The following is a 27,006-nucleotide window of genomic DNA, read 5'->3' as shown; positions in this document are numbered from 1 at the left end:
ATGAAATTAATGCAATTTCTTAGTGCTCTTGATGATACTTATAATCAAGTTAAAAGTCATATTCTGTTAATGGAACCGCTACCAAATGTTAAATCTGCCTTTTCTATTTTATCAAGAGAAGAGTCTCTTCAAAAACATGGTTCTTTAGGGGTTTCAAGTTCTTCTAAAACTCAAGTGTCAGCTTTCAATAGTAAAACAAGTGAATTTAAGAAGTCATAGGATCAGAATAGGTCAAGAAATCAGTTGCAATGTAAAAATTGTGGTGTTAAAGGTCATTCTATTGATAGATGTTATAAATTGATTGGTTATCCAAAAGATTTTAAATTCAGAAATGGAAATAATAATCAGAAAATTGGAACTCTTTCTGTGAACTCTTCTACTATTGAGTCTAATAATGTTAATCCTAATGTTCACTCTGAGTCTGTTCATAATAGTGATGTTCACTATCTCACTAGTGAACAATATAATAAATTTCTTCGGTTGATAAATGAGAAGTCTTCCAGTGAGGATGTTACTGCAGCTGGTAATATGGCAGGTACATCCTTGTTTCATTGTTGTAACTCCTTTTCTAGTACTGATAGTTCTCAAAGTTGGATTATTGACTCAGGGGAAAATCAACATATGATTTCCTCTGAGTCCCAACTTAGAGATGCAGTGAATGTGTCAGGTCTTAATCTGTTTGTGAAACATCCCAATGGGTCATCTGCACCTGTGAATAAAATAGGAAATCTTCAGTTGTCTTCATGTCTCACCTTGTTTGATGTCTTTGTTGTACCTGATTTTAATGTTAATCTTGTGTCTGTACATAAGTTGTGCAAAGATAGTAGGTGTGAGGTTGTATTTTCTGAGAATAATTGCAAAATCCAGGATTCACTATCAAAGGAGATGGTGGAGAGTGGTAGGGAATCTGGGGGGCTGTACTATCTTGACTGTATCCCTTCAGGTAACTCTTCTGATTTTTCTAATACTAGATGTTATGTTTCTAAATTTACTTGGCACAGTAGACTTGGTCATCCAGCTAATCAAGTTCTAGGACATTTGAAAGAAAAATTAAAACTTGGTAATGAATCACTTCCACCCTGTGATGTTTGTCATAAGGCTAAACAAACCAGGGAATCATTTCCTCATAGTCAACATACTTCTACTATGATTGGTGAATTAGTTCATTTAGATGTTTGGGGACCATATAGACTTGCTTCAGTTGAAGGTTTTAAATATTTTCTGACTATTGTGGATGATTTTACTAGGGCAACTTGGGTTTTTCTTTTAAAATCAAAAAGTGAAGTTTTTTGTTGTTTTAAATCTTTTGTGAATATTCTTCAAACTCAGTTTGATGTAAAAGTAAAAGTGATTCGGTCTGACAATGGGACTGAGTTTATTAATAATCAAATGAATTATTTTTGTATTGAAAATGGGATTTTACACCAAACTTCTTGTGTTTACACTCCACAACAAAATGGAGTTGTGGAGAGAAAGCATAGACACATTCTCAATGTGGCACGATCACTTCTTTTTCAATCAGGAGTTCCTGATAAATATTGGAGTGATGCTATTTTAACTTCAGTTTTTTTAATAAATAGGATGCCTTCTTCTGTTTTAAATGGGTTTTCTCCCTATGAGTTGGTTTTTAAAAGGGCACCTAATTTTGATCATCATAGAGTTTTTGGCTGTTTATGTTTTGCTGTTAAACTTAATATAAGTGATAAATTTTTTGAACGTGCTGAGAAATGTGTTTTGTTAGGATATTCTGTTGATAAAAAGGCTTATAAGCTTCTCAGTCTTGATTCTAACTCATCTTTTGTATCTAGGGATGTGAAATTTTATGAATCCGTTTTCCCATTTAAACTAAAATCAACTTCTGTTGATAAAGTGACAAGTGTTTCAGGCCCTAGTGATCCTTTTTCCTATGATGACTTTGACACTAATGATTATCAAAATGATTCTATTAATCCTAATGAGTTGAGAATTGAATCTCGGTTGGATGGTGCTGATGCAGCCATTGACTTGGATGATGTCAGTAATGAGGCTATTAACCAAAGTGGCGAGGCAATTGTGCCTCCTACTGGGTCCTCGGTTCCTTCTTCTTCTAGTGTGTCTGAGGAAAATAGTCAGTCTCATTTTTTACCTTCGATTGAGCAATCTTTAGGTCCCTCTAGGTCTAGACGTGAGTCAAGAATGCCAGTTAAGTTTGCTGATTATGTGGTAGAAGGTAAATATAAGTATGGTATTGAAAGAACTGTGAATTATTCTTGTCTTAATTCTGAAACTAAATGTTTTGTTTCAAATTTGAATAAAACAATTGAACCTAAAAATTTTAGTGAAGCTGTAACTGATCCAAATGGGGTCAAAGCTATGAATGAGGAAATGGAAGCTTTACATAGGAATAATACTTGGGAAATAACTAATCTACCAAAAAACAGGAAAGCAATTGGATGTAAATGGGTGTATAAAATTAAATATAAATCTAATGGTGAGGTTGAGAGATATAAAGCTAGGTTAGTTGCAAAAGGTTATAATCAAAGAGAGGGAATTGATTTTGAGGAGACTTTCTCTCCTGTTGCAAAAATAGTAACTGTTCGTATTGTTATTTCTTTGTCTGTTCATTACTCATGGTCATTATATCAGTTAGACATAAATAATGCTTTCTTGTATGGGGATCTTTCTGAAGATGTATATATGTGTCTTCCACCTGGTTATTATTCTGAAAATGATCTTAGAGTCTGTAAATTGACTAAGTCTTTATATGGTCTTAAACAGGCACCTAGAAAATGGAATGAAAAACTCTGTGCTGCATTTTTTGTGTTTGGTTTTCAACAAAGTGTTAATGACTATTCATTGTTTATTAGAAAATGTGATAGTTCTATTACTGTTCTTTTAGTGTATGTAGATGATATTATTTTGACTGGTAGTGATGAATTTGAACTTAAGAAAGTAAAAGAATTTATGAAAAGTCAATTCTTAATTAAAGATTTAGGAACACTCAAATACTTTCTAGGAATAGAAGTAGTAAATATTGAATGTGGGTTGTGTTTGAATCAAAGGAAATATTGTCTTGAACTTTTACATGAATATGGTATGCTTGGGTGTAAACCTGTAACTACACCACTAGAAACTAATTTTGTGATAAGTTCAGGAGATTTTGATAAAAGGGATGAATTGTTGAGTAATAAAACTGAATTTCAAAGACTTATAGGAAAGCTGATTTATCTTACTATCACAAGGCCTGATATTTCTTATGTCGTTCAAGTTCTTAGTCAGTACATGCATAAGCCTAGAAAATCTCATTTAAAAATTGCTTTCAGAATTTTGAGATACTTAAAAAACAGTCCTGGGAAAGGTATTGCTTTAACAAAACATGATGGTTTTGAATTAAAAGGATTTGTAGATGCAGATTGGGCTAAATGTCTTACCACCAGAAACTGGTTATTTGGTTTATTTCAATAATTCTTTGATTTCTTGGAAAAGTAAAAAACAATCTACAGTATCGAGATCATCAACTGAATCAGAATATAGAGCATTAGGTTCTATTACATGTGAAATATTGTGGGTTTTGAAAGTTCTATTTGAATTAAATATTAAAGATATTATTCCTGTTTCAGTATATTGTGATAATGATTCAACTATTAAACTAGCTCTTAATCCGGTTTTTCATGAAAGAACAAAGCATTTTGAAGTTGATCTTCATTTTATTAGGGAAAAAATTTCAAGTGGTGTGTTGAAATTAGTGAAAATAAGTTCTTGTAATCAAAATGCTGATTGTCTTACAAAGTCATTAAGTGTTAAACAACATGAGTTTTTTCTAAAAAGGTTGGGTCTAATTGATATTTTTTGTATAGAAAAATAATAAATATTTGATTGAGGGGGGATGTTGAAATATTAATGTGTGTCAATCAAATATTTATATGTAAGGTATTATTTTGCTATAAGTTGAAACTTGCAGGGAGCTGTATGAAATATGGTGTACAGGTACACATGCGGATCCTATTGTTGGATCTTTCTTATATCCGGGTAAAACCGGAGTATAAAAGAGAGGAAATACTTCTGGATGAGAGAGATAGAGTCATTCATCTGATTTTAGATCTGAACATTAGGGTTTTGGAGAAGTTTTGTCTCTCTCATTCGAATCGAGTTCTCTTTCTTTTGTTCTTGTTGTAATCAGTTTGTAATAAACAAATTGTATAAAGAAGATGAATAGATTAGGTTGAGTGTTCATAGTTGAGAGTAGATTAGGTTATTTGTAGTGAGTTTTCAGTTGTATGTATATGAAAACCTTCTGTTTCTTTGTCATAAAATGATATAAGGAATGAAGATGTTGGGAATGATTTGTTTGTCATTTTTTAACAAGTAACAAGTATAATATATTAGAACTTAATATTATATCAAGTGGATATTAAATGCGTGATAGGTTACAATCGACTATTTAATATTATCACTGAATGTCATAAATTACAATCGACTATTTACTATTATCATTGAATGTCATAAATTAGAGCTCAATGGGAACGCTAAGCCTTTGTGTACATATAGTCGATGGTCCCCAACATTCAAAAATACACAAACATTTTCTATGCAATCTTGATCCCAATATCATGCATCTAAAATTGGTTGAAGACCATCACACACGGTTCTAGTTAGTTGTCCAAATTCCATGTCATAAAGACGTCACAATCAAGGAATGATTTCTGTTATGTCATATGCTTTATAGTATTTTGCTAACAACCGACTCTTATAAATAAATAATAAAAAGAACTATCAGAGAATCTGGATTAAACCCATCATTAACAAGCCATTAGGAATTAAAAGCAAAGGAAAAAAAACAGGTCTATCAAATGTCGCTAAATTAATACTCCAAACACCAAAAAAAACTACACCAGAAAGTAGTTTGGTGAAATATCTAACACTGATCATATGAGTGATCCTAGAAAGGAAGGGGGGTAACAAAGTCTAGTAGTCCAACGAATAAATAGTGATTTCCATAGTTGTACTTTTTTTATTGGTATCATCTTCTTTCAACCACCAGTTTTAGGGTTGAGAATCCTCATTATGAATGCAAGCTTTCCTCCAAAGAGCATTGTGTATGTGAAATACAGTTTGTCGTGAATAAAATAAAGCAAGAATATGAAAAGGGCGAGAGTCATTGAAACCCCAGTTATAAGAAAAAGACCACGACACTCTTTTAGGCTTAGGATCTTCAATACAGGCTCAGAATCCATTGACTGTGAATCTGATTTCAACCACTTACTCTCCAACTTTGCTAAGGTCCCATCTTCTCGTAGTCTGGAAATCTGTCTTGATAACTCAGGGACCAAAGGTGAACCTTGCGGGAATGCCTGCGAATGAATTACAACTTAAATTAAGCTAGGAACAACAACAAGAAGAGTTCATTTATAAATTAAAAAAAATGCTAGATTAAATAAATTGTAGAGTGAAGACACTCACAAAGCCAAAACCATTAGTAGTCATTTTAGACACGACCATGGAGTAGCCAGATGGATACAGTGCAAGGAATTCCTTTAGGTAAGGAATTTCATCAACAATTGCATCAACACCATTGTTCTTGCCCCCACGAGACAAAGCATTAGCATATTCTGATGTTGTAGAATATGGCCTCAAACTGGTATCTTTAAAATTCAAGTTACTCACAATATATCTCTTTTCAAAGGAACCATCATGGTAACCAATTGAGTCTCCCTTTGATGCTAACCGAATTTGTTCAATGGTTAATAGTGAACTCAAGGTTGCAGTGTAGCTTGAAGCAAGTACCAGCACTACAAACAACCACACACTTACTACAAATCTTGACAAATTGCTCTTCAGCTTCTGCCCTGCAATTTCCACGACCAACTTAAATATAATTTATTGCAAGATTAAGGAAAAATAAACATTAAATACAATAGACCAGAAATTTGCCGGTCTTAACTCACAACATTATAGCTTTAAAATCTCTTTCACTCATGCTCTCAAAATCCTCATTTTCTCTACACTAACTTGACCGCCCTAGCTTGGGGAGGGTTGCCATGGTTTATGCTCTTTACCAAAGACATTGTGTGGATGGAAAGGACAAAGGCTTAATTGGTTGAATTCTAGATTTGACATTAGAAGGAAAATGTTGGAAGAAAATGGTTACATATTAGTATAGCTAAGACAAAATATCTTTGGTGGATTTTAAGCAGGGAACATAATAAGGAAGAAGTTGCGTGCAGTCTGCATCGGCAAAAAGTACTACACTCAAAGGAGAGTTTCAAGTAGTTGTATGTTGTGATACAAGGAAGGGGATGTAAATGACAACGTTGCCCACCATATAAGGGAGAGATGGTTAAACCGAAGGTGGTCATTAGAGTATTGAGCAATAAGGTCCCAATGAAATTGAATGGAAAATTCTAGAAGGTGGGAATTTGGCCAAACATGTTGTATGGATTAGATGGAATGTTGGCCGATAAATAAGGTGCAAAATTGGAAGATGGAATTTGCAGAAATAGGGATGCAAAGGTGGACATATGGTAAAACAACATAGGACAATATATCAAATGATCTAATTACAAATATGTAGGAAGTAGTGTCAGTCACCGAAATCTTGGACATGACGAAATGAAGCAACCGACAACTACGATATAGAGGCTAGAGACTACCTTGGTCAATGGGGTGAGGAGGAGAGAACAACCGATGAGGAAGTGGGGAGATAGTTTGAGGTTAACATGAAAGAGTTAGCACGTATTGCAAACAAAACATTAATGGAGTCGGAATAATGGCATTGAGACATATAATTAGGATAATGTAGCTGTATTGGAATTTAGTTACTTATTTTAAGTTCATGTGCAATTGCAAGGTATAAAACTAAAGTGACCAAGATTTCGCCTTGGAAATATATAATATTAATCTAAAACGGATACATCTATATACCATATTAAAGTTTCCAAAGAGAATATTCACCAACTAAATAATAATAGGATTATATTAAGTGGATCATTAGAAAGTGAAACTTTGTTGGGGAAGAGATTTCATTCCATGCATCCACCAGATATGATGATAGGGTTGGCCAACCCCCATCCCATCTCTTTAACGGAAATAACTGAGGAATAGTCAAGTTGGTTGTTTTCCTTGATCCTACGTGCTGGGGAAGAAACATAAAGCGAGATTACAAGGTTTTTCTCTTATTGAGTCATCAACTTCGAATTAGAGTTGCCACACGGTATGTTGGCACCACTCTAATTGCTTTTTTATTTTAGCATAATAATGTTGACAAATGTATTTATTCCAAATGTACACCCGAATATATAATTATTATTTGTCTTTATGTTGATGATATATGCTAATCATTGGTATTTACTTACAAGGTATTATTGAGACTAAGAAATACCTACCCTCAAACTTTAAGATGAAGATCTAGGAGAAGTAGATATCCTTCTTGGAATCAAGGTGAGAATGACAAGTAATAAAATTTATCTAAGTCAATCTCATTACATAGATAAAATTTTGACAAATTTTTAGCATTTTAATATTAAGGAACTCAACACTCCATTTTTATTTAAGTGTGAAACTTAATGTGAACTCTGGTCAAGTAGTGACTGAAAATATATAAGTTTAATCGGTAGAATGATATATGTCACACATTGCACTAGACCTAACATCATATCCACTGTAAGAAAACCAAATCAGTATATTGTCAACCCATGGACTATGCACCGGAAGGCAATCTGAAGAGTACTATGATACCTGAAAAGGACAAGTACTCTTGAGTTGACATACTCGTCATCTCCCGGAATACTAGAAGGTTATTCCGATGGTAGCTAGATAGATCACATAAATGATTCTAAATTCACAAGTGGTTTGTTTTATACTCTAGCTAGTGGCATTATTTCTTGGGCGAGCAAGAAATATATATATATATATATATATATATATATATATATATATATATATATATATATATATATATATATATAACTCACATAACAATGAAAGTTGAGCTTATTTCCTTAGCAACAACAAACAAAGAGGCAGAGTGGATAAGAGATATACTCTTGGATATCTGATTGTGGGATATTCCAATGCCATCTACACCCATATATTGTGACAATTAGGCCACACAATCTAAAGTATAGAATACGGTGTATAAAGAGAAATCACAGTTGTCTATGTCAAGACAAGTAAGAACTTGGTAGATCGACTTACCAAAACTCTGACAAAAGATTTGGTAACAACCACCATGAGAGTCATGGTGTAACACCCAAAGTCTTGAAAGCTCAGAAAGTAAAGGAAACCCTAGATTTAAGGGGGACTTGGCGAGTCCAAGGAGGAACTCGGCGAGTCCGAGCGGGATCCGAGTCGAGGAGTAAGTGATCGACTCGGCGAGTCGGCCAAGGTGACTCGGCGAGTCTAGTCTGTGCGAGGAAAACCCTAAATCCGGGGCTTGGAGCCTATTTAATCTAAAGTATAGAATACGGTGTATAAAGAGAAATCACAATTGTCTATGTCAAGACAAGTAAGAACTTGGTAGATCGACTTACCAAAACTCTGACAAAAGATTTGGTAACAACCACCATGAGAGTCATGGTGTAACACCCAAAGTCTTGAAAGCTCAGAAAGTAAAGGAAACCCTAGATTTAAGGGGGACTTGGCGAGTCCAAGGAGGAACTCGGCGAGTCCGAGCGGGATCCGAGTCGAGGAGTAAGTGATCGACTCGGCGAGTCGGCCAAGGTGACTCGGCGAGTCTAGTCTGTGCGAGGAAAACCCTAAATCCGGGGCTTGGAGCCTATTTAATCACCTCATTCTTCTTCCTAGGGCTCCTTTACTGCCTCTCCAACCCAGAACGCCGCACCCTAAGCCTCCATTGTGCTCATTCAAGCTTTTAGCCATTTTTGAGTGGTTTTAAGGAAGAAGAAGAAGTGGGAATCTTTGAAGCATCAAGGAGTGGCCTTGGATCCAAAGTTTGGGGAACATTTCTGAGCATTTGAAGGTATTAAGTCGTTCCTCTCCTTTAGATCTCCTTTGGTTATGAGTTTTGGGGCTTTTAAGCCATGTCTAAGATCAATCTCGAGCATGAGGTCCAGATCTGAGGTTGCTACCTCAGATCCATGCTTGTTTTGGTTTAGAATCCCGTAAAGTATCAGCCATTGAGTGGATTTTGGAGCCCCTTGGCCTTAAACCCTAGTTCATGGTGCATTTTGCCTAGATCTCCATTTCTACATGTAAAGTTTGCAACTTTACGTGGGGGATAGGCTTGGGAAGGGTAGATCTACAGTTTGGAGTCCATGCATGACTCGAAAGTCCTCTGCATGTATGTAGATCTGAATGGACTCGGCGAGTCCTTCGAGTGGACTCGACGAGTGGCTTGAAGATGAGGAGGAACTCGACGAGTGTGATGAACAGCTCGTCGAGTCGGATGAAGATGGGCATGAACTCGGTGAGTTGGATGAAGATTGCCTTGTGCTCGGCAAGTCTGTTCTTAGACTCGGCGAGTCAGGTCGCGTAGTCCCAAACCCCTCGAGTTAAGACTCAAGTCAGCGAGTCGAGCAAGGACTCAGTGAGTTGGACAGGGCAGGAATCGGGAATCAGTAGACTCGGCGAGTCAGGGGCTGACTCGGCGAGTCATGTCGCGAATGGAAGGACCCTGAGTATGTGAACTCGGCGAGTCAGTAGGTGGACTCGACGAGTAGGGTTGACCTGGAAGGTTGACTTTGACCAGGACTTTGACTTAGACCAGTGTTGACTTGGTTGACCTTTGAAGGTCAGTTGGACTAAGTGCTATGTTGATATTGGTAGCTCAGGGAGCTAGTGGAGCAGCAGTTCGGAGTCAGTGGTCAGGTAGCGGTCAAAGGGATTAGCAGCAGCAGTTCAGCAGTATCAGGTGAGTTTCCCTTTGTATGAATGGGTCTACGGCCGCAATGCCGGCCCATATAGTTATGAGTAGAAGACCCGGGGGTTAGCCCTGGGCACAGTATGCTAGTATGATATTTAGACGAGGTCCAATGATAGAGGCCGGGTGCCCAAGGAATGGTTATGTGATAGTTTATACTTGTTGTCTGTGTGATACTTGTATGTGCCGGGTAGGGAGGTGAGTGTGGGCGAGGTCCCGTATCTCACCAATAGCAGAGTGTGGATGGAGTTCCACATCTCAGTAGCAGCAGATCAGGGGCGAGGCCCAAGATAGGGAAGGAGTGAGGGTGGGCTGGGCCCGTACCTCATTATCAGCAGGAGTATGGACGGGGTTCCATGACTCATCAGTAGCAGGACATGGGTGGGGCCCAGAGATAGGCGAGGCCTTAGAGCAAGAGCTGTTAGTATATGTTTAGCTTATGTGATGTTATGTGATACGTGTATGTGCTATTATACGTTAGTGGGTGGGGCCCTGTGACAGGCGAGGCCTAAGTAAAACAGATCTGTATCCGAGCGGGGCTCGAAGCCAGGCGGGGCCTGGAGCGGCGGGGTCGTTGTAGCGGGCGAGGCCCGAGGTAGGGGGCGAGGCCCAGGATAGCGGGCGTGGCCCAGTATATGAAGTATGTGGTTTTGCATGGTATGTGGTAAGGTGGGGAACTCACTAAGCTTCGTGCTTACGGTTTTCAGTTTTTGTTTCAGGTACTTCCGGTAGCGGATGATGGAGCTCGGGATGATCGCATGGCACACACCATAGTTTAGACAGCTTGGGGATGTTTACTCTGATAACGAATATGTATTTTGGAAACTAATACTTTGTTTATGTTTGAAAACGATGAATTTACTTAACGTAATGTTTTATTAAAAGAAATTTTTAGTCTTAAATTTTGGGATGTTACACATGGGTCTAACACCACAATATAATTGTGTGATGAAAAACCAACTTGACATTAGTGCTCATAATTCTCAAGTTTAAAGGGTAACAATTAAGTCACTAACAATACAAGCTACCCTAAATAATGACAAATCCATGTGAGGTAGGATAATAAGTCATTGCCGAGAATGTGGTTTAGTTCTAAGCAATGAAGATGCCGTAAATTTTTTCCTATATGATATAGAAGTGGTGCCGCCTCAAATGAAGATTAGTGGACTATCTTCTAAAGGGTCATTAAAAGGGTTTATAGCACATGTCCATATTAGCACTCAATGAGAATGCAAAGACGACAGGTGATATGTGGGGGTAAACCGAAGAGCTCACAAGGTTCTTGATTTAAATCATTAAGGATACCATTGAATTAGTATCTTATTGTTTATCATATCACATTATGTCGGGGTTTAATCTTTATGACACCTAGGTGACGTCGTCTGGCTAAGTGAAAAGAAACTTTTCAACATGGTGGGTGGGGGGGGGGGGGGGGGGGGGGTTGGAAATAATTGATGAATAATCAAGTTGGCTATTTTCATTCATCCAACATTGGTGGAGGAAGAAACATAAAGTGTGTTTATAAGACTTTTCTCTTGTTAACCCTTCAAGGGCTTTCGTGAAGACAAAAGATGGCCAAGCCCACACATGCATGCCTAACCGGGCCATGGACATGAGTTTGCGAAATGGTTCGATTTAGACACACTTTATACTTTGCAGCCATATCGGTCACTAAGGAGCTTTTATTTTTGACAAGTTTGGGTTGAGTTGGTTAGACTGTCCCGGTCAACATTTTGACTGGCATTGACTTCATAGATAAGCAGACAAAACATTCCATAAGCATCAAGAAACACTTGATAAAAACTCCAGATTTGAATAAGATAAGATATCGGATAACGATGTCAGCGGATTCCAATTCAAATTGCCAATTGAGAGCATGTAAGAGATTGGACGTAGTCATCATATCCGTTTCTTTGGGGGATTCGGTTTTCTCGTATACCGTATAAATAGGACCTCTTAGGTACCATTATTTCACACTAGAAATCACAACCTCCCTTGTTCTCTCTTCTCTCCCTTTGTAGTTCACAACTTTCTTCCTGATTCCAAGTAATGAGCTTTACATTTCTCGCTTCTTCTATAGTTGTTGGACGAAGGATATTTTGCATCAAATCCTGGTAGAGAGTTGTAAAAACCTTTAAGGTGAGTAACTTATTCCGTGCAACCTTTTACCGGTCAAGATCAACAAGCTCGAGGTTGATTTTAATTTGTTCGACAACGGCATAGTCTTGCTTCTACCTTTCTTATGTAAGCGTACGTAATTATAGTAACCAAATATCTTGGTGTATATATTTTAACGATTTTTTATTGGCTTGCAATCAGGCTTTTATGTCCTGTAACTAAGGCTGCATATTTACCTTTTTTGTGTTTTTTATCTTTTTTTACCCCTGTAGAGCTTATGTATATAAAGTGATATATATTGACTAAAGACACCCAAGTTGGGTTTTCTTCACTGTTGTTTTTCATCTTCTTTCACACGCGGTCTTATTCTCTTTATTTTTCCCCAGTATAGTCTTTTATGTATCATAGCTTTATCATGGAATCTAAATCAACCATGACTAAGGATTTTGGTTCATCAGCAATGACTAATTCTCATCCACTTCCTGTTTTCTACAACCCTAATGCCATCACGGCTCACACTCATCTTACCAAAGAAAACTATGTAAACCGGAGTACCCTCTTCAAAACCCTTCTACAAGCCCACAAACTATTGTTTGTTATCAACACAAACCCATCCCCCAAAACCCTAACCGATGGCAAAGAAATTAAACCCAGATCATGACACATGGAAGAATGCAGCAGACTTAATCTGCTGATGGATAAAAGGCACTGTTATCCCTGCCATTCAATCATACATGAACTCCTGTGATACGGCCCCAACAGCATGGAATGTGTTGGCTAAGAGGTTTGGCTCCACATCAGCCATCCAAATTGAAAACATACAAGACGCTACAAGAAACCTTGGCATTACCGGCGACGCCTTTAGCGGCGACATGTAATTGACGCGTTACATGTCGCCGCTAAAGGCGTCGCTGGTAATACTCGAAAACGGCGATCCGTGTCAACTTACCCCCATCCGTCCGATTTGTTTTCAATCCAACGGCTGTACAAGAAAGCGAAAACGCGTTGACTTTTCCCTCCGAGGTGTCGCCGCTATTGCCCAATTGTCGCCGCTAACCCTAGCGTCGCCGCTATTTCCTGTCACCGCTAATACCAAGCGCAGATAACCCCCCTTCCAGTTCCCTTTTTTGCGACATTTCTGTTGTTTCTTTGCTTCTCTCGCTCTCGTTTCTTCTTCTGCTTCTCAAAAAAAAAATTGGACCAGTCGATTAGTGGAGGAACAACATTTAAGGCGGTGCTAGCCCTCCTGCCACCACAAGACCGCCACTCCTTCCCCCATTACCGGCTGCCATTGAGCTGATTTCCAAAATTACCCACATTTAAGGTCAAATTCCTCCTATTTGTTGTCATTTTTCTGTTTTGGATGATCAATTGGTTTGATTATGTCGGAAATTGTCTCTTCAATTGGTGCTATACTACTAATAAACACAAGACCCATTCGTATTTTTTTTCTTGCTTAGTATATGTTCATGAATGTATAAATTGATGCTATATGTGGGTAATTGCCTCTTGAATTGTTATTAGATCACCTATAAACACAAGACCATTAGTATTTTTTTTCCTTGCTTCTGTGCTTGCTTGTTGCTGATCGATGAGGAAGAAGCAGGAGGTATCAAACCTCCTGATTTAACCAAACTCTATTACAAAGTATATATGATCAGCCCCTCAACTTTTGATTTTTACGGTTTTAGTCCCTTGCTCTAAAAAATAATTAAAAGTCTAGTTAAACAAAGAAACTTCAATTAAAATCTTCAAAGTTACCCTATTGAAATTTGGCATGTTTTTGTAATTTTTGTTTATACCACAATAACTTAAAAATGAAATTTTGCATGTTTTTGTAATTTTTGTTTATACCACATTGGCTTAAAAATGAAATTTTTGTATGTTTTTGTAATTTTTGTTTATACAACATTGGCATGAAATTGAAATTGGATATTGAAATTGGATGTATATATATACATTTGTTTGATTTTGTTTAATTATAAAATCAAATTAACTTATCTTTAGAATCAAATTAAGTTACCTTTATAAAATCAAATTAAATCAATTATAAAACCAACTTAATAGTAACATACTTTTAGTGACTTAATGTTGGTCATTAAAACTTTAGCTTAATTAGGTTATTAATAGCAACGTACTTCTAGTAATTTTAATTTAATTATAAAATTAAATTAAATTATTTTTAAAAAATCAATAAAAATAATAAATTAATTGTAAAATCAAATTAAAGTAGTTTTAAAATCAAGTTAATGTTAATATTAAAATAAAATAAAATTAGTTTAAAAAATTAAACTAAATTTATATATATATATATATATATATATATATATATATATATATACTTTTTAAATATTTTATCCATTTCTAATTAGGTTATTAATAGTAACATACTTTTAGTGACTTAATGTTGGTCATTACAACTTTATCTTAATTAGGTTGTTAATAGCAACGTACTTCTAGTAATTTTAATTTAATTATAAAATAAAATAAAATTAATATTTTAAAAAATCAATAAAAAATAATAAATTAATTAATATTTTATCCATTTCTGGTTATTTGTTCATGTGTTCCTATGTTGGGATACTTTTTGAATCATCAACTTTATGAATACTCTACTTGATTTTCGTTTCCCGTAGAGTAAACCTTAAACACTAAATTATGTTTCAGTTGCATCATGTTTATTGATAAAAGCTGGACTACTAATCCACATCGTCAATCTCCCGAGTTCCAGCTAGGACTCGACTCTTTTGTCGAGAGATCCATGTTACACCTAGATTGTAAAGGTGAAACCAGATGTCCGTGTGAGAAATGTGATAATCGTTACTTCATGGATCCAAAAGCAATGAGACGTCATGTTCGTATATATGGTTTCAGTTAATCATACGACACGTGGATATATCACGCTGAACCTTTAATCCCTCCAGTTGTAGATGTTGTATCGCCAAGCAATGAGATGGCTGATGTTATTGACGATGTTATGTGAGAGTCGAGAGAAAATGATACACACCTCGATGAAGGAACCTCGAATACCGGGGGTAGTGGTGGCGATGATGATTTTGAAGAGTTGTTAGAGGCAGTCGAAACCAAGTTATATCCTGGTTGTACGTTTTCATTCCTTGATTTTTTAGCAAAGCTGACGCATATGAAGGTCAACAACAAATGGACTGATAGTTCATTTGATCAACTCCTTGAGTTGTTGTTAGGGTGCAAAGTCATGCTTGGATGTAATGTTTTAGGCTTTCCTCTTTGTATGTGTAAATGGATTGAGTCTTTTCCTATAAATAGGAAGTGAGTGACTCCCATTATGTAAGAGTTCATTTTGGAGTGTTAGACTAGAGAGAGAATTTGTATACAAACCCATTTGTATAATCTTTCTAGATCTAATAAGAGCTTACAAAGATTTATTTACTCCTTGTGTTCTTGAATTTGTATGATGAATTACTAGATCTTTCTAATTCCGCACATGCCATCATAATCTACACCACTACAATTGGTATCAGAGCAGGTGTTCTTGAATCTCATCAAGAATTGATGCTTGATGGCTATTTTGATTTGGTGATTCTTATTGTTCATTGATCTTCGTGTTTAGAGAGTGTTTTTGTGTTCTAGACGTCGAATTTTTCTTTGATTTGATCCATAATCGACTTTCTCTCTCTAGAATACTTGTTTGTATCACTTTATCTCTCTAGAAAACCCATTCATAATCACTTTCTCTCTCTAGAAAATTTCAAGTTCTTGTAATCATGGAGAAATGGATGATACGTAGGGATGATTTTCAAAGTGAATACTCATTTGAATATCTTCTTTATAGCTTAACTGTTGGATTGATAAGTGAATGTGATATTGTTGTAAATGGAGAAAAGAATGAAGTTGGAGAATTAATTAGTTGTCCAATTTTTCGAACCAAACATTTGTTTGATCGTTTGATTACAACATATCAAAAGAGACGAAGAAATAGAAGAGATGGAGAAGTCATAAAAGGAATTTCTCGTGCCGAATGCAAATATGGAAGCAATAAACTTGAATATTATGCAAATTGTCGTGAAGCTCGGGATGGTGTTCTTGATGATGATGATGTTCAAGAAAAAAGAGTTCAATGTGATGTTCTTGATGTTCAAGAAAAAGGAGTTCAAGTTGATTCTCAAGATGAAAAAGTTTTTTGCTTAATTGGAGTTCAAACCAATGATATTTTGTGTTCTTGTGATTCGTTTGAAGGAATGATTCCTTATCGGAAGCCGGTGGTTCAAGAAATTCACAAATATCAAACTCCAAAAGATTTGATTCAAACTCAAAATGTTCATGTTGTTGAAAGTGGGTTTGTTCATGAAGTCAAGTCTTCAAGATGCAAAAAGATGAGAAAGAAAAAGAAGAAGAAGATGAATCGGAAGAACAAGCGGGTTTACTCACAAAAATCGTCATATGTTGTGAAGCCAAAATCCGTGAAGCAAATTTGGGTTCCAAAGCAACAATCTCCAAATGTTGCATTGAATTTGAAGTCAAAACCCAAAAGTGTTGGTGGTTCTTTTGAAGATGTTCTTGGTTTGATGAAGAACACGAAGAACACGAAGAACGAGTTGTACATCTCGCATGGTGGGTGGTACAATGTTCGATTTGGAGATTTTCTCATTCCGACAAAAGAACCAAGATCTTCCAAATTTGATTCATTCATTGAAAATGGATCTCGACTCGTGAAAAAGGTAACTCAAATTCTCAAATGGATTCCAAAAAGTCCATGATTTTGATTCGTATTTTACGTTTTTCATTTTTGATCGATTTGCCTCATTGGATCAAATCCGTTTCAACCCCATTGATTGATCCAATTATTTTTGTTTAGATCAAAATTCCTCAAAATCAATATCATATTCTATCAATTTTTTTAAAAAATGATATTGATCATTTGAAATTAAAACAAGTTTGAGCACTGTTCATTTGATATATTTTTCGAAGCCCACTGTAAGTCTCTAAACAATTTTATTCGATCCAAAATTTGAGTCCATGGATCAATATCTTAATAAAACAAGCCCAAAGATTCTCCAAAATCAAATTGATATATCTGCTTGAGTTAATTCTTCCGTAAGCCTTGATATGATGCACCTGTTTAACATACGCAGTATCCATGTTCTTGTATCGGTTTATTCTTGTCATCCTTACAAGTTGATTAATCTTGTGTGTTATCCTAATCTTGTGAATCGATTTTGTTTCCTACGTTTCAAAATCGATAATGATCAAGATATGAGTATGAAATCGATTTTGTTCAAACCGTGAAGCCGACAATTGAGTATTTGAGGTTCATGAAATTGTTCGAAGAAATCTCAAATTTCTGTGAAGAACATGTTTAGAACAGATGTTTGAACATATTTTGATCCATAATTTGGTGTTGGAATCCATAATTTCGTGTTTGTTGATCTTTGATTATGAAAAGTCAAACCTAAGAAAAGTCAAACTCAAGATTTAAGAGATGAATCTATGAATTTGAGGCTGAAATTGGTTAATACTAGTTATATTTGGGCTATGGATGAGGAAATCGAGTCTAATTTGGGAATTAATTTCGAAAATTGGTTATGGTTATTGATCTTAATGTCGAAGAATGTTAAGGACGTTCTTGTTCGTTTGGATCGACTATTAACAGATTTAAGGTCTAATTCATGTTTGATAGTTTTCGAGATGAATGATATTTCGAAGATCTGTGATTTGGGAATCAATATTTCCATGATTGTAGGTTTGGACTAAAAAGCGAAGGGTGATTGATGATTTAGGTTGATCACTGAAATACAAAGGACGAACAGGTTTTGGGTCTACACCAAAAAGCGAAGGCTGAGTTGAAATTAGGATCGATGGTTGATGATTTGGGGATGAACGAGAATTGTCGATGGTTCAATGGTTATTGATAATCGACAATCGATACTTAATTTGAAATTGGAAGTCGTTTGGGAAGTTAAACTGGAAATCGATGGTTGGTTGATTGATAAAGAACTATGATTTTGGAAATTAATGTGCGAAGGGTTGATGTTGGTTTGTTGATTTTGATCGACTGGGAAGCAATGTCTGTTAATGGATTGATTTCGTTTATTGATGGTTGATGTCGATTGATGATTTTTAAGATCCGGTACGAATGGTTTGGATGGATGTCAAAAGCGAATGGTTGATCTGTGAAAAGAGAAGATCGATTTGGTTTAAGATTCGAAGATTTGGGAATAGATTTTCAGTGATGTTTGATTTGAGAAAAACGAAGACTGTGTTTGTGATTTGGATTCAAAGGGTGTATGTTGAAGATTCGAAGGGTACATGCTTGGGAAGATCAGTAAGAAACGAAGGATCTATTACAAAAATCGAAGGGTTAGTTTTGGGTTTGTATTTTCGAAGGGTGTGAATTTACGAAGAGGAGAGAGAAAGTGAGACTCTTCGTATGTTTGTGAATTGAAAGAAAATGACTGAATTTTCGAAGGGGGTATTTTGGAAATTCATACGAAGACGAAGACTTTTACTGTTCATTAATGAGTCTTCGTATGCTTCGTGCTTCGAAAGAATTGAGCAAATGACAAAGTTTCGAAAACAGCCCCTGAAGCTTCGAATTTTTGGCACTTCGAACATTAACACAATTTTCGAATATTTGACACTTTTCACCCGATTTCGAAAAAAAATTTGGAGCTTCGAATATTTTGGGGAATCTTCGTATGTTTGGAACACCAAGAGCAGAACTTTCGAACATGGTCCCTGAAACTTTGAATTTTTGGCAGTTTTCACCCAAATTCGAAAAAGGACTATATTTTGCTGAAAATTGAAGATTGTGCATTTCTGGTCCCTGCAGTTTGTGCAAATTGACGCTTTCTACCCAGATTTGAAAAAGGGGGAGAGTTTTGCATATTTTGTTGTTTTGGACGCAACAGGTCCCTGCAAGTTTCAGAAAGTGACAATTTCTACCCGGATTTTGAAAAAATCTTGCAACTTTCACCCAAAAAGTCAAAATTTTTTATAAATTGAAAAAAAAAATTGTGGCTTTTTCGTGATTGTTTTTCCGTGCAAGATTTTTGGTGATTCATTTTTGTTACACATCAAGGGGGAGTATTGTGAAGACTATTCCTCGGGCGCTTCTCATCCTTAGTGGGTTTTATAATCATTTTTTGATTATAAAAAGGGGGAGAATGATGGGTATTCGAAGCTTCTCGGGTTTGTCGAATATTCATTTGCGGATTTGAAGACCGGTGTTACTTCGAGGGGGAGTTTGGTCTTGACCGTGCTAGCTCGTTGGAGATTAAAGCCGGACATCCAATCCTAACTTTGAGGGGGAGAATGTTAGGGGGCAAAGTCACTCTTGGATGTAATGTTTTAGGCTTTCCTCTTTGTATGTGTAAATGGGTTGAGTCTTTCCTATAAATAGGAAGTGAGTGACTCCCATTATGTGAGAGTTCATTTTGGAGTGTTAGACTAGAGAGAGAATTTGTATACAAACCCATTTGTATAATCTTTCTAGATCTAATAAGAGCTTACAAAGATTTATTTACTCCTTGTGTTCTTGAATTTGTATGATGAATTACTAGATCTTTCTAATTCCGCACATGCCATCATAATCTACACCACTACAGTTGTTGCATTCAGCATTTCCACCAGACAACAAGGTTCCCCGTTCATATTATTTAGCAAAAAAGAAACTGAAGAAGTTAAGTTTCGGGTACGAGTCAATTCATGTGTGCAAAAATGATTGTTTTCTCTTCTGGAGGGAACACAAGTCATTGCAAGTTTGTCCCGTTTGTAAAGAGAGTCGATGGATTGATAAAAACACCAAGGGTAAGAAACTGGCTCATAAGGTGTTACGGTACTTTCCAGTGACCCCTAGAATACGACGTATGTATTGTTCACGGTACGCATTAAAGACGCAGCGACAAACACATTCTTCACGATGAAAGCTATGTTTTTATGGACAATAAACGACTTTCCAGCTCGTAGTAGTTTATCGGGCTGGAGCGGACAAGGGTATAGAGCATGCCCGACTTGCAATGAATACACTCCTTCGTATCGTGCAATAAATTTTTCGAGTTGAACCGGTCAAAACATAGCATATTTTTCGAGCTCGAGTATTGGTCTTCTCTGCAGCTGAAGCACAACATAGATTTGATGCATGTCGAGAAAAATGTGGGTGAGAGTCTTTTGGGTACTTCTATGATGAATGATAAGAGTAAAGACACATCAAATGCACGTGAGGACTTGAAAAATCTGAATATACGGCGTAATAAATGGTTGCAAAAAAAAGGTAACAAGTTCACTAGACCACATGCAAGCTACTCATTCAAGAAACCTGACCACAAAATCTTTTGTCAATTTATAAGAGATGTTAAATTTCCTAATGGGTTTGGATCTAACATCAGTAAGAAAGTGGTAGATAATGATACTAACATTATTAGGTTGAAATCTCATGACTATCACATTCTTATGCAACGTTTGATACCGATTGGAGTTAGAGCGTTATTGGACAAAGAAACTTCTACACCAATTGTAGATCTTTTTATGTTTTTCAAGGAAATTTGCTCCAGAACACTAAAGGTGGAGGATATGAGGAAAGCAAAAGAAGACATTATTAGAATCTTGTGCAAGTTAGAGTTGATTTATCCGCCAGCGTTTTTCGACATTATGATTCATTTAGTTTTGCATTTACCTGATGAAGCGATTGTCGGAGGCCCGGTATGTATGAGATGGATGTATCCGTTCGAAAGGTATATGAAAAAACTAAAAAACTATGATAGAAATAAGGCGAGGCTAGAAGGTTGTATAGCTGAAGGTTATATTGCTGAGGAAGCTTTGACATTTTGTTCAATGTACCTTCGAGATGTCAATCGCCTTGAAAGAAAGGAAGACGTTGTCATTGAAAAAACAAAGTTTTGGATGTTTGAGTCCAAGTGTCGACCGACGAGCGCAACGCAAATCAAACATCTTGATATAAGGGAGAAACGTAATATAGAATGGTTTATATTGAATAGTTGTCAAGAAGTCAGACAATACATCGAGTAAGTGTTCTTACTTTCAATTATCTTTCATTATTTATTGTTACTTTTTCCATTCATCAATTATATATATATATATATATATATATATATATATATATATATATATATTCATCAATATAGAAAATTCAAATCTGAACATCCTGAAAGTGACGAAAAGACCGAATTTCCCAACCGGTTTCTTGAAAAGGTAATAATAATTAACAAACAAATATCTTTCATAAATTTAACGAATCAAGAATACATAACACATCAACATATGTTTAATAGGTTTATCAGATGGAAAAAAGAAAACTCTCTAGGATTCCACAAAGAGTTGTCAGCCCTTTCAATGGGTTCACAAATGGATGTTTATATTTACACTACGTGCATAGTCAACGGTGTTAGGTTTATGGTACTTAGTCGTGATGCACAATGCAAAACTCTAGGGTTCTAGCGATTGGTGAGAATGGAGAGAAATATTATGGCCAGTTAGAAGAGATTATGGAGGTGCAATATCCATATGATTATTCGACTGTAATATTTCGGTGCAAGTGGTTCGATACGGGAGATATTCCTGATGATAATTTCATAAGTATCGACACAGAAAAAGAAGCGTACCAAGATGATCAACTCATTTATGCTTCGCAAGCCAAACAAGTGTTCTACATCCGCGAGCCTGTTAATCATCGAAGAAACCAAAACAACAACCCTTGTTGTGTCATCGAGCATGTTAATCATCGAAATATTTGGGATCTACCATCCGACAATGCTCGTGTCCAAAATGCTTACAGTGACTCTGTCCAAGATGTCAAAAATGTGGAGGCCGAAAATGTTGACATAGTTCAAAACAACTATTCATATGGAGCTAGACTTTTTATCGACTTCTCACAATACTTTCAAAACAACGCTGACGTAGCTCAAAACAAGCTGATTATGAAGATGAAGACGAGACTGAAGTACCTCCGCCAACGGGTAGAATCGATAATGTTTCCGATGAAGAGACTGATTATGATGATGGTGATTCTGATTATGATACCGATGAAGAAGACATTGAAGTATATGATGAAGATTCTGATTAAAAAAATCAATTTTTTTTTTGTAATAGAAACTTTATTTGAAATGTACCTTTAATTCTTATTGTTTGTCTAACTTTTATTTATGCTGTTTGTTTATATTGTATATCTTACAATTTCGCAAGATAACTAACTTTTATTCATATTGTATTTATGTATTGTACATCTTGTAATTTACAGGCTGCAGGTAAGGTTTACTTGGGCGATACTCTTGGCCATGATGGCTGATGTTATGGGGCTTGGACATGGAGGTGATAGAGTCGGGGATCCACCACCTCCAGGAGGCTTTGGTCGTGATCAGCACGAACAGGATGGTGAGTTTTATTATGATATATTTATTAACTATTTTTATTATTTTATAATAAGTTATCGTGACTAATATTTTTAATTGTATTTTTTCAGCCGAGCTTCCAAAAAAAAGAAGGGGCATGTCAAAAAATATCGAGTTGGGAAAGTTGATACGGGCAAATAAGGGAAAGCCCGTAGATTTGGATTTCGATAGGGAGATCACATATTCCCCTGTCGGGAAGCGTGGTAATTGGTTCACACATGAAATTGAGAGGTATTTGTGGAACAATGTCCCTTTCAACGTATCTGGTTGGGACAATGTTTCCCCCGCCTTAAGGAACGCAGCAGTTGTACATCTAAAGGTAACTTGGATACAATTTTAAGTTTAGTTGTGATTGTTATTTAATTAACTAAATTTTTTGTGTTTTGCAGAATAAATTTGATTTGGATAAGATTAACATTAATCCGGAGTGTGCTCAATTGTTGCGGAACATTGATTCGAGTCTTGCAAAAGTTTACAGAGGCCGAAAAAGTAAAGCTCATTCTTATTTTAAGGAAATCGGGGGGCCTGCAGATATCCCAGCCGCATTAACCAACCCCCCTAACGGCATGTCACATGAAAATTGGGCGAAGGCAGTCGAACATTTTCAAACGCCAGAATTTTTAAGGCGTTCGGCGTCAAACAAAGAATGTCGTGCAAAACAAGTAGTTGTAAATAGAGGGGGGGTCGAGCTCATACAGCAATGCATGTTTCAAAGAAGTAAGTTATGATATATTTAAATATTTATTTAAAGTATAAGTAATCTAATTTTTAATGTTAAATAGGATATCAGTCGAATCGAAGCTTTTCGTAAGGCTAATTCCAATCGCCAAGGAGTATCTTATAGTCCTGCAGTCGAGCAACAATACGTAAGTGGTTAATTTGTAATTTTCATATAAGTGTTTATATCGTCAAAGGTATTTAGTAATCTAATTTTATGATTTTTATTATTTTTTAAAAATACAGAATGCTTTACTCGAGGAGATAAACCAACGAACCCAAGTTACTTCTGAAGCAAGCGGTCTAGCACCAACTGATATAAAAGATTGTTTTAAAAGAATATTGGGTATTCGACACGGACATATCAGAGGCATTGGGCATAAACCTCCTACTGCTGTGTCCATGTACGATCAGAAACAACCAATGACACAATAACAACCACAATCACAGGTAATTGTTAGTAAATGCTATAAGAGAAAGTATATGTATGTTTAAGTGTATTTGATATGTTGATATTTTGATATTTTGTAGAATGGTATAATTAATTATAATGTTATTCTAATATGTTGTTAATATATTTTGTTTTCTTTATAGTTGGAAATGTTTCAAAGAATACTAAAGGACCCGGTCTGTTCTGCAGCATTGCAAGGGTGATTTCGCTCATTGCCGCCACCAAATAATGAAGGAAATGATGATAAGGACGAGTAGTTACTTTAGGATTTTATGAAATGTTTTGTAATTTGGAAGAATACTTAATGTGGTATGGATTATATTTTGGATTGATTGTATAATATGTATTAATATTTCTATAAAAACTTATCAGATTTTTCAAATGTTATATGGATTAATATTTGGATTGATTATAAATTTAATGTTAAATAAATAAATTAAAAAAATCAAAAAATCAAAAGAGTATTAGTGGCGACATCTTTTATGGTGACAGGTACTTATTAGCGGTGACAATGTATTAGCGGCGACAATGTATTAGCGGTGACGCGTGGCATTAGCGACGACAGATTATATTAGCGGTGACAGTAAGTATTAGCGGCGACAAGAAGCGTATTAGCGACGAACCAATATCGGCGACGCATTTGCAGCGACGTGTCGCCGCTAAAGGTATTAGCAACGACGCGCCTAACCTTTAACGGCGACAAGGGTCGCCGCTGTTGCCCAATCTTCTTGTAGTGAGACCGCCTTCATAGCCTCAAGAAACCAATCAGACCTTTCTGTTTCAGACTATCTTCTTCAAGCCAAATGATCAATCTGACTGCAAATGATCAATTTGGTTTCTGGACGAAACTTGGTAATTAATGATAAAAAAAATTTGGAGATATTATTTGGAACTAATCAATATATAGTTCTTAATCTTATTTGCCGATCTGACTGCTTGTCTATCTACTCTGATATCCAACATCATATCACTGACACGTTAATTTCCATCACCATATAGGATTATACTATGGACTCATTAGAAGGTGGAACTTGGCTGTGTAAAAATTAAACTAAAATGGGACGTGAGAGCTTACTGTGAGCATAAACAAGGGTTGAAAAGGCAAACCATAAGGTTGTTCCAATCTGTTCTGATGGCGAGCCTTGAAACTCTTCATTCGTCTGATGTTCAAGGATCCAAATGACAAAACCGAGTAATATAAAGAAACAAGCAGATACAAGCCACAGCTCTGAACTCAGCGGTTTCATAAAGATCCACATGCTTACATCATCATTTCGAGTCAGCATTCCAAGGCCAAGATCTGTGTATGGCAATGTAAAGTCAACATATTCAGACCTGTTAGCTGTGATTGTTATATCTCCAACAGCAGCATCAAATTCCTGATGCAAACAAACATAATGTAATAAAACAGATTAATTATCATGCTTTTCCTGAGCATCAAACAAAGAATATATACCAGGTTTAAAAAGATGCATACCCCAGTATAGACTCGATGTATAAGATTGTTGTAATCTTGATGTGCATCCGTAAATGGAATAAATTGAAGGGATACGTTGAGACCTAATGCACTGAAGGCAGTTTGGAACACGTCTGCACAAAACCCTGAAATGACTATTGAATTAGTTTCAGCATCGTGCTTCACTTGAAAAACTCGATTTGGTTCAAATTGCGGTGGAATGCCAATTCTGAGGTTTTTCTTATTCACTAATTGTAGTGGCATCCTCCTATGCGTTGGATTGGATGTGACACTGACACCTCCTGGGATCTCCTTGTAGGCTAAATCTTCTTGAGCTTTTGTATATATCTGCAAGTAGAGCAACATCAACATTAAAGATGAAAGGTGTGTTCTCTCCCTGCTACGCATCTTCATTATTGAATGGTAAAAAATGCTCATGTTGCTGCAATAACAAAAATTATGTGACGGTTCTCTGTTCTCTATATTTCATTTGCCTTTGATGTTCTCTCTTTTTATTGATTAATCTCTTGAGAAGACTTCTGCTAATAAGTTGACCATATATATATATATATATATATATATATATATATATATATATATATATATATATATATATATATATATATATATATATATATATATATATATATATATATATATATATATATATATATATATATATATATATATATATACTCCCCCGCATGCATCATTCAAGTCTTGAATGAAACAAAAGATTTCGCTGTCTGAATATTATATATCCTAAATTTAAAATAACAACAGCAAACGAGCAATATTTTAGTGGATGAAGAAGGCTAACCAGTAGCTTGTCAAGAAGAATTCAAATGTCTCAACTACCTGGAAATTTCTTTGTTGCATTTAATTGTATCCTATCAACGTCAACATATGGTCAAGACAAAGAGATCATCAAGAATGTAATCAAATATATGAAAATAAATCAAAATGTCAACCATACCCCTTTTCAAAGGCATCTTCGAATTAGTTAACATCAGCATAAGGTTTTTAAGTACGCTTAGAATTTCTAGCAGTGTTCTTTCTGAAGACTGAGAAGCAATCTTTTGACAAGAAACCACTCATTTTCTCTGGTCTAGTACTATACTTTACATGTTCAGTGGCGCAATTTCATTTGAAGTCCATAGTTTATATTTTATGAATTACGGTAGACATAAAGTGATACAGGTGAAAACTTGTGGTCATAATTGATAAAGGTGAAAACCTGGCCCTAGAAGAAATATAATCTTCTTCAGGCATTTCATTGAACACTTGCTTTGCATCTCTAAGTTTGTGACATTTCCGCCATGCATTAACCCTGTATTCCCAGTGAAAGCATCGGCCGAAGATAGATAAAATGCAATCTGAACAAAATTCCACCGAACAAAAAATGAAAAGAAAACCATGTTAACCATTTTCTTTGGTCTTATCTAAAAAAACTTATTTATCTGTTAGACAACCATGTAACCATGCCAAGAACCATCAAATGGGCTGGCAACTCACTCTGTTACATGGTCATGGCTCATCAACCAGACATGGGTTTCTGTCTTCTTCGAAAAACAAGAAACAAGAATACAGAGGTACGAGCCTATAGAACAGATTCTTCTCTCAAGTAAGATCCTGTTGATAGTCTTACTTGTTATGATCCACGTACATGTATCCTTTACCCATCATGTCCATTGTCCAGTTCTTTGGCCATGGAGAAAACATCGGTTGCTAGAGAAGGCGGTGTATGCATGACAAAAACCATGTCATGCATAGTTTGAAGCTTAAGAACCACTTCCTTGATATCTTCATGGTTGGCAGAGGTTGAAATTAGGCTTGTATATGTCACGAGTATGATTTTCTCTTGGAATGCACTAAATATATAATTAAGTAGCCATTTCTCTCATATTTGCAGTGTTCTCACAGATAAAGATCACATTCTTGGCTTTAAAAGATTCTACCATGCATGGCAGCAACGCCTTTCAACCCGGTGGTTTCATCTTGTGCGATTTGAAGAAGATAAGGATTC

At 35.9% G+C, this 27,006-nt stretch overlaps 1 protein-coding gene across 1 annotated transcript; it reads right to left on the bottom strand.

Moving 5' to 3' along the window:
• Nucleotides 1-4,747: 4,747 nt before the first annotated feature.
• On the bottom strand, nt 4,748-25,486 carry LOC145074258 (glutamate receptor 1.4-like). The gene is made up of 4 exons (XM_079020666.1): nt 25,002-25,486; nt 24,600-24,903; nt 5,440-5,825; nt 4,748-5,330 (listed from the first exon to the last, which is right to left on the bottom strand). The coding sequence occupies exons 1-4, from the start codon at nt 25,416-25,418 to the stop codon at nt 5,010-5,012; spliced, it is 1,428 nt and encodes a 475-aa protein (XP_078876792.1). The 5' UTR covers nt 25,419-25,486; the 3' UTR covers nt 4,748-5,009.
• Nucleotides 25,487-27,006: the final 1,520 nt, after the last annotated feature.

The sequence above is a fragment of the Lactuca serriola genome, chromosome 9, assembly GCF_051521515.1.
Source record: "Lactuca serriola cultivar US96UC23 chromosome 9, Lser_US96UC23_V15, whole genome shotgun sequence".
In the NCBI taxonomy this organism is placed as follows: Eukaryota; Viridiplantae; Streptophyta; class Magnoliopsida; order Asterales; family Asteraceae; genus Lactuca; species Lactuca serriola.
This window is presented reverse-complemented; position numbering and strand designations above follow the sequence as displayed.

What these genes read in the sequence shown, in the direction of transcription:
- LOC145074258 (XM_079020666.1), bottom strand. Translation starts at nt 25,418, where the DNA reads ATGAGCATTTTTTACCATTCAATAATGAAGATGCGTAGCAGGGAGAGA. An exon ending in AACCCTTGTTTATGCTCACA is followed by an intron (nt 5,826 to 24,599) that starts GTAAGCTCTCAC and finishes TGGAAATTGCAG; the next exon opens with GGCAGAAGCTGAAGAGCAAT. An exon ending in CTACTAATGGTTTTGGCTTT is followed by an intron (nt 5,331 to 5,439) that starts GTGAGTGTCTTC and finishes ATTCATTCGCAG; the next exon opens with GCATTCCCGCAAGGTTCACC.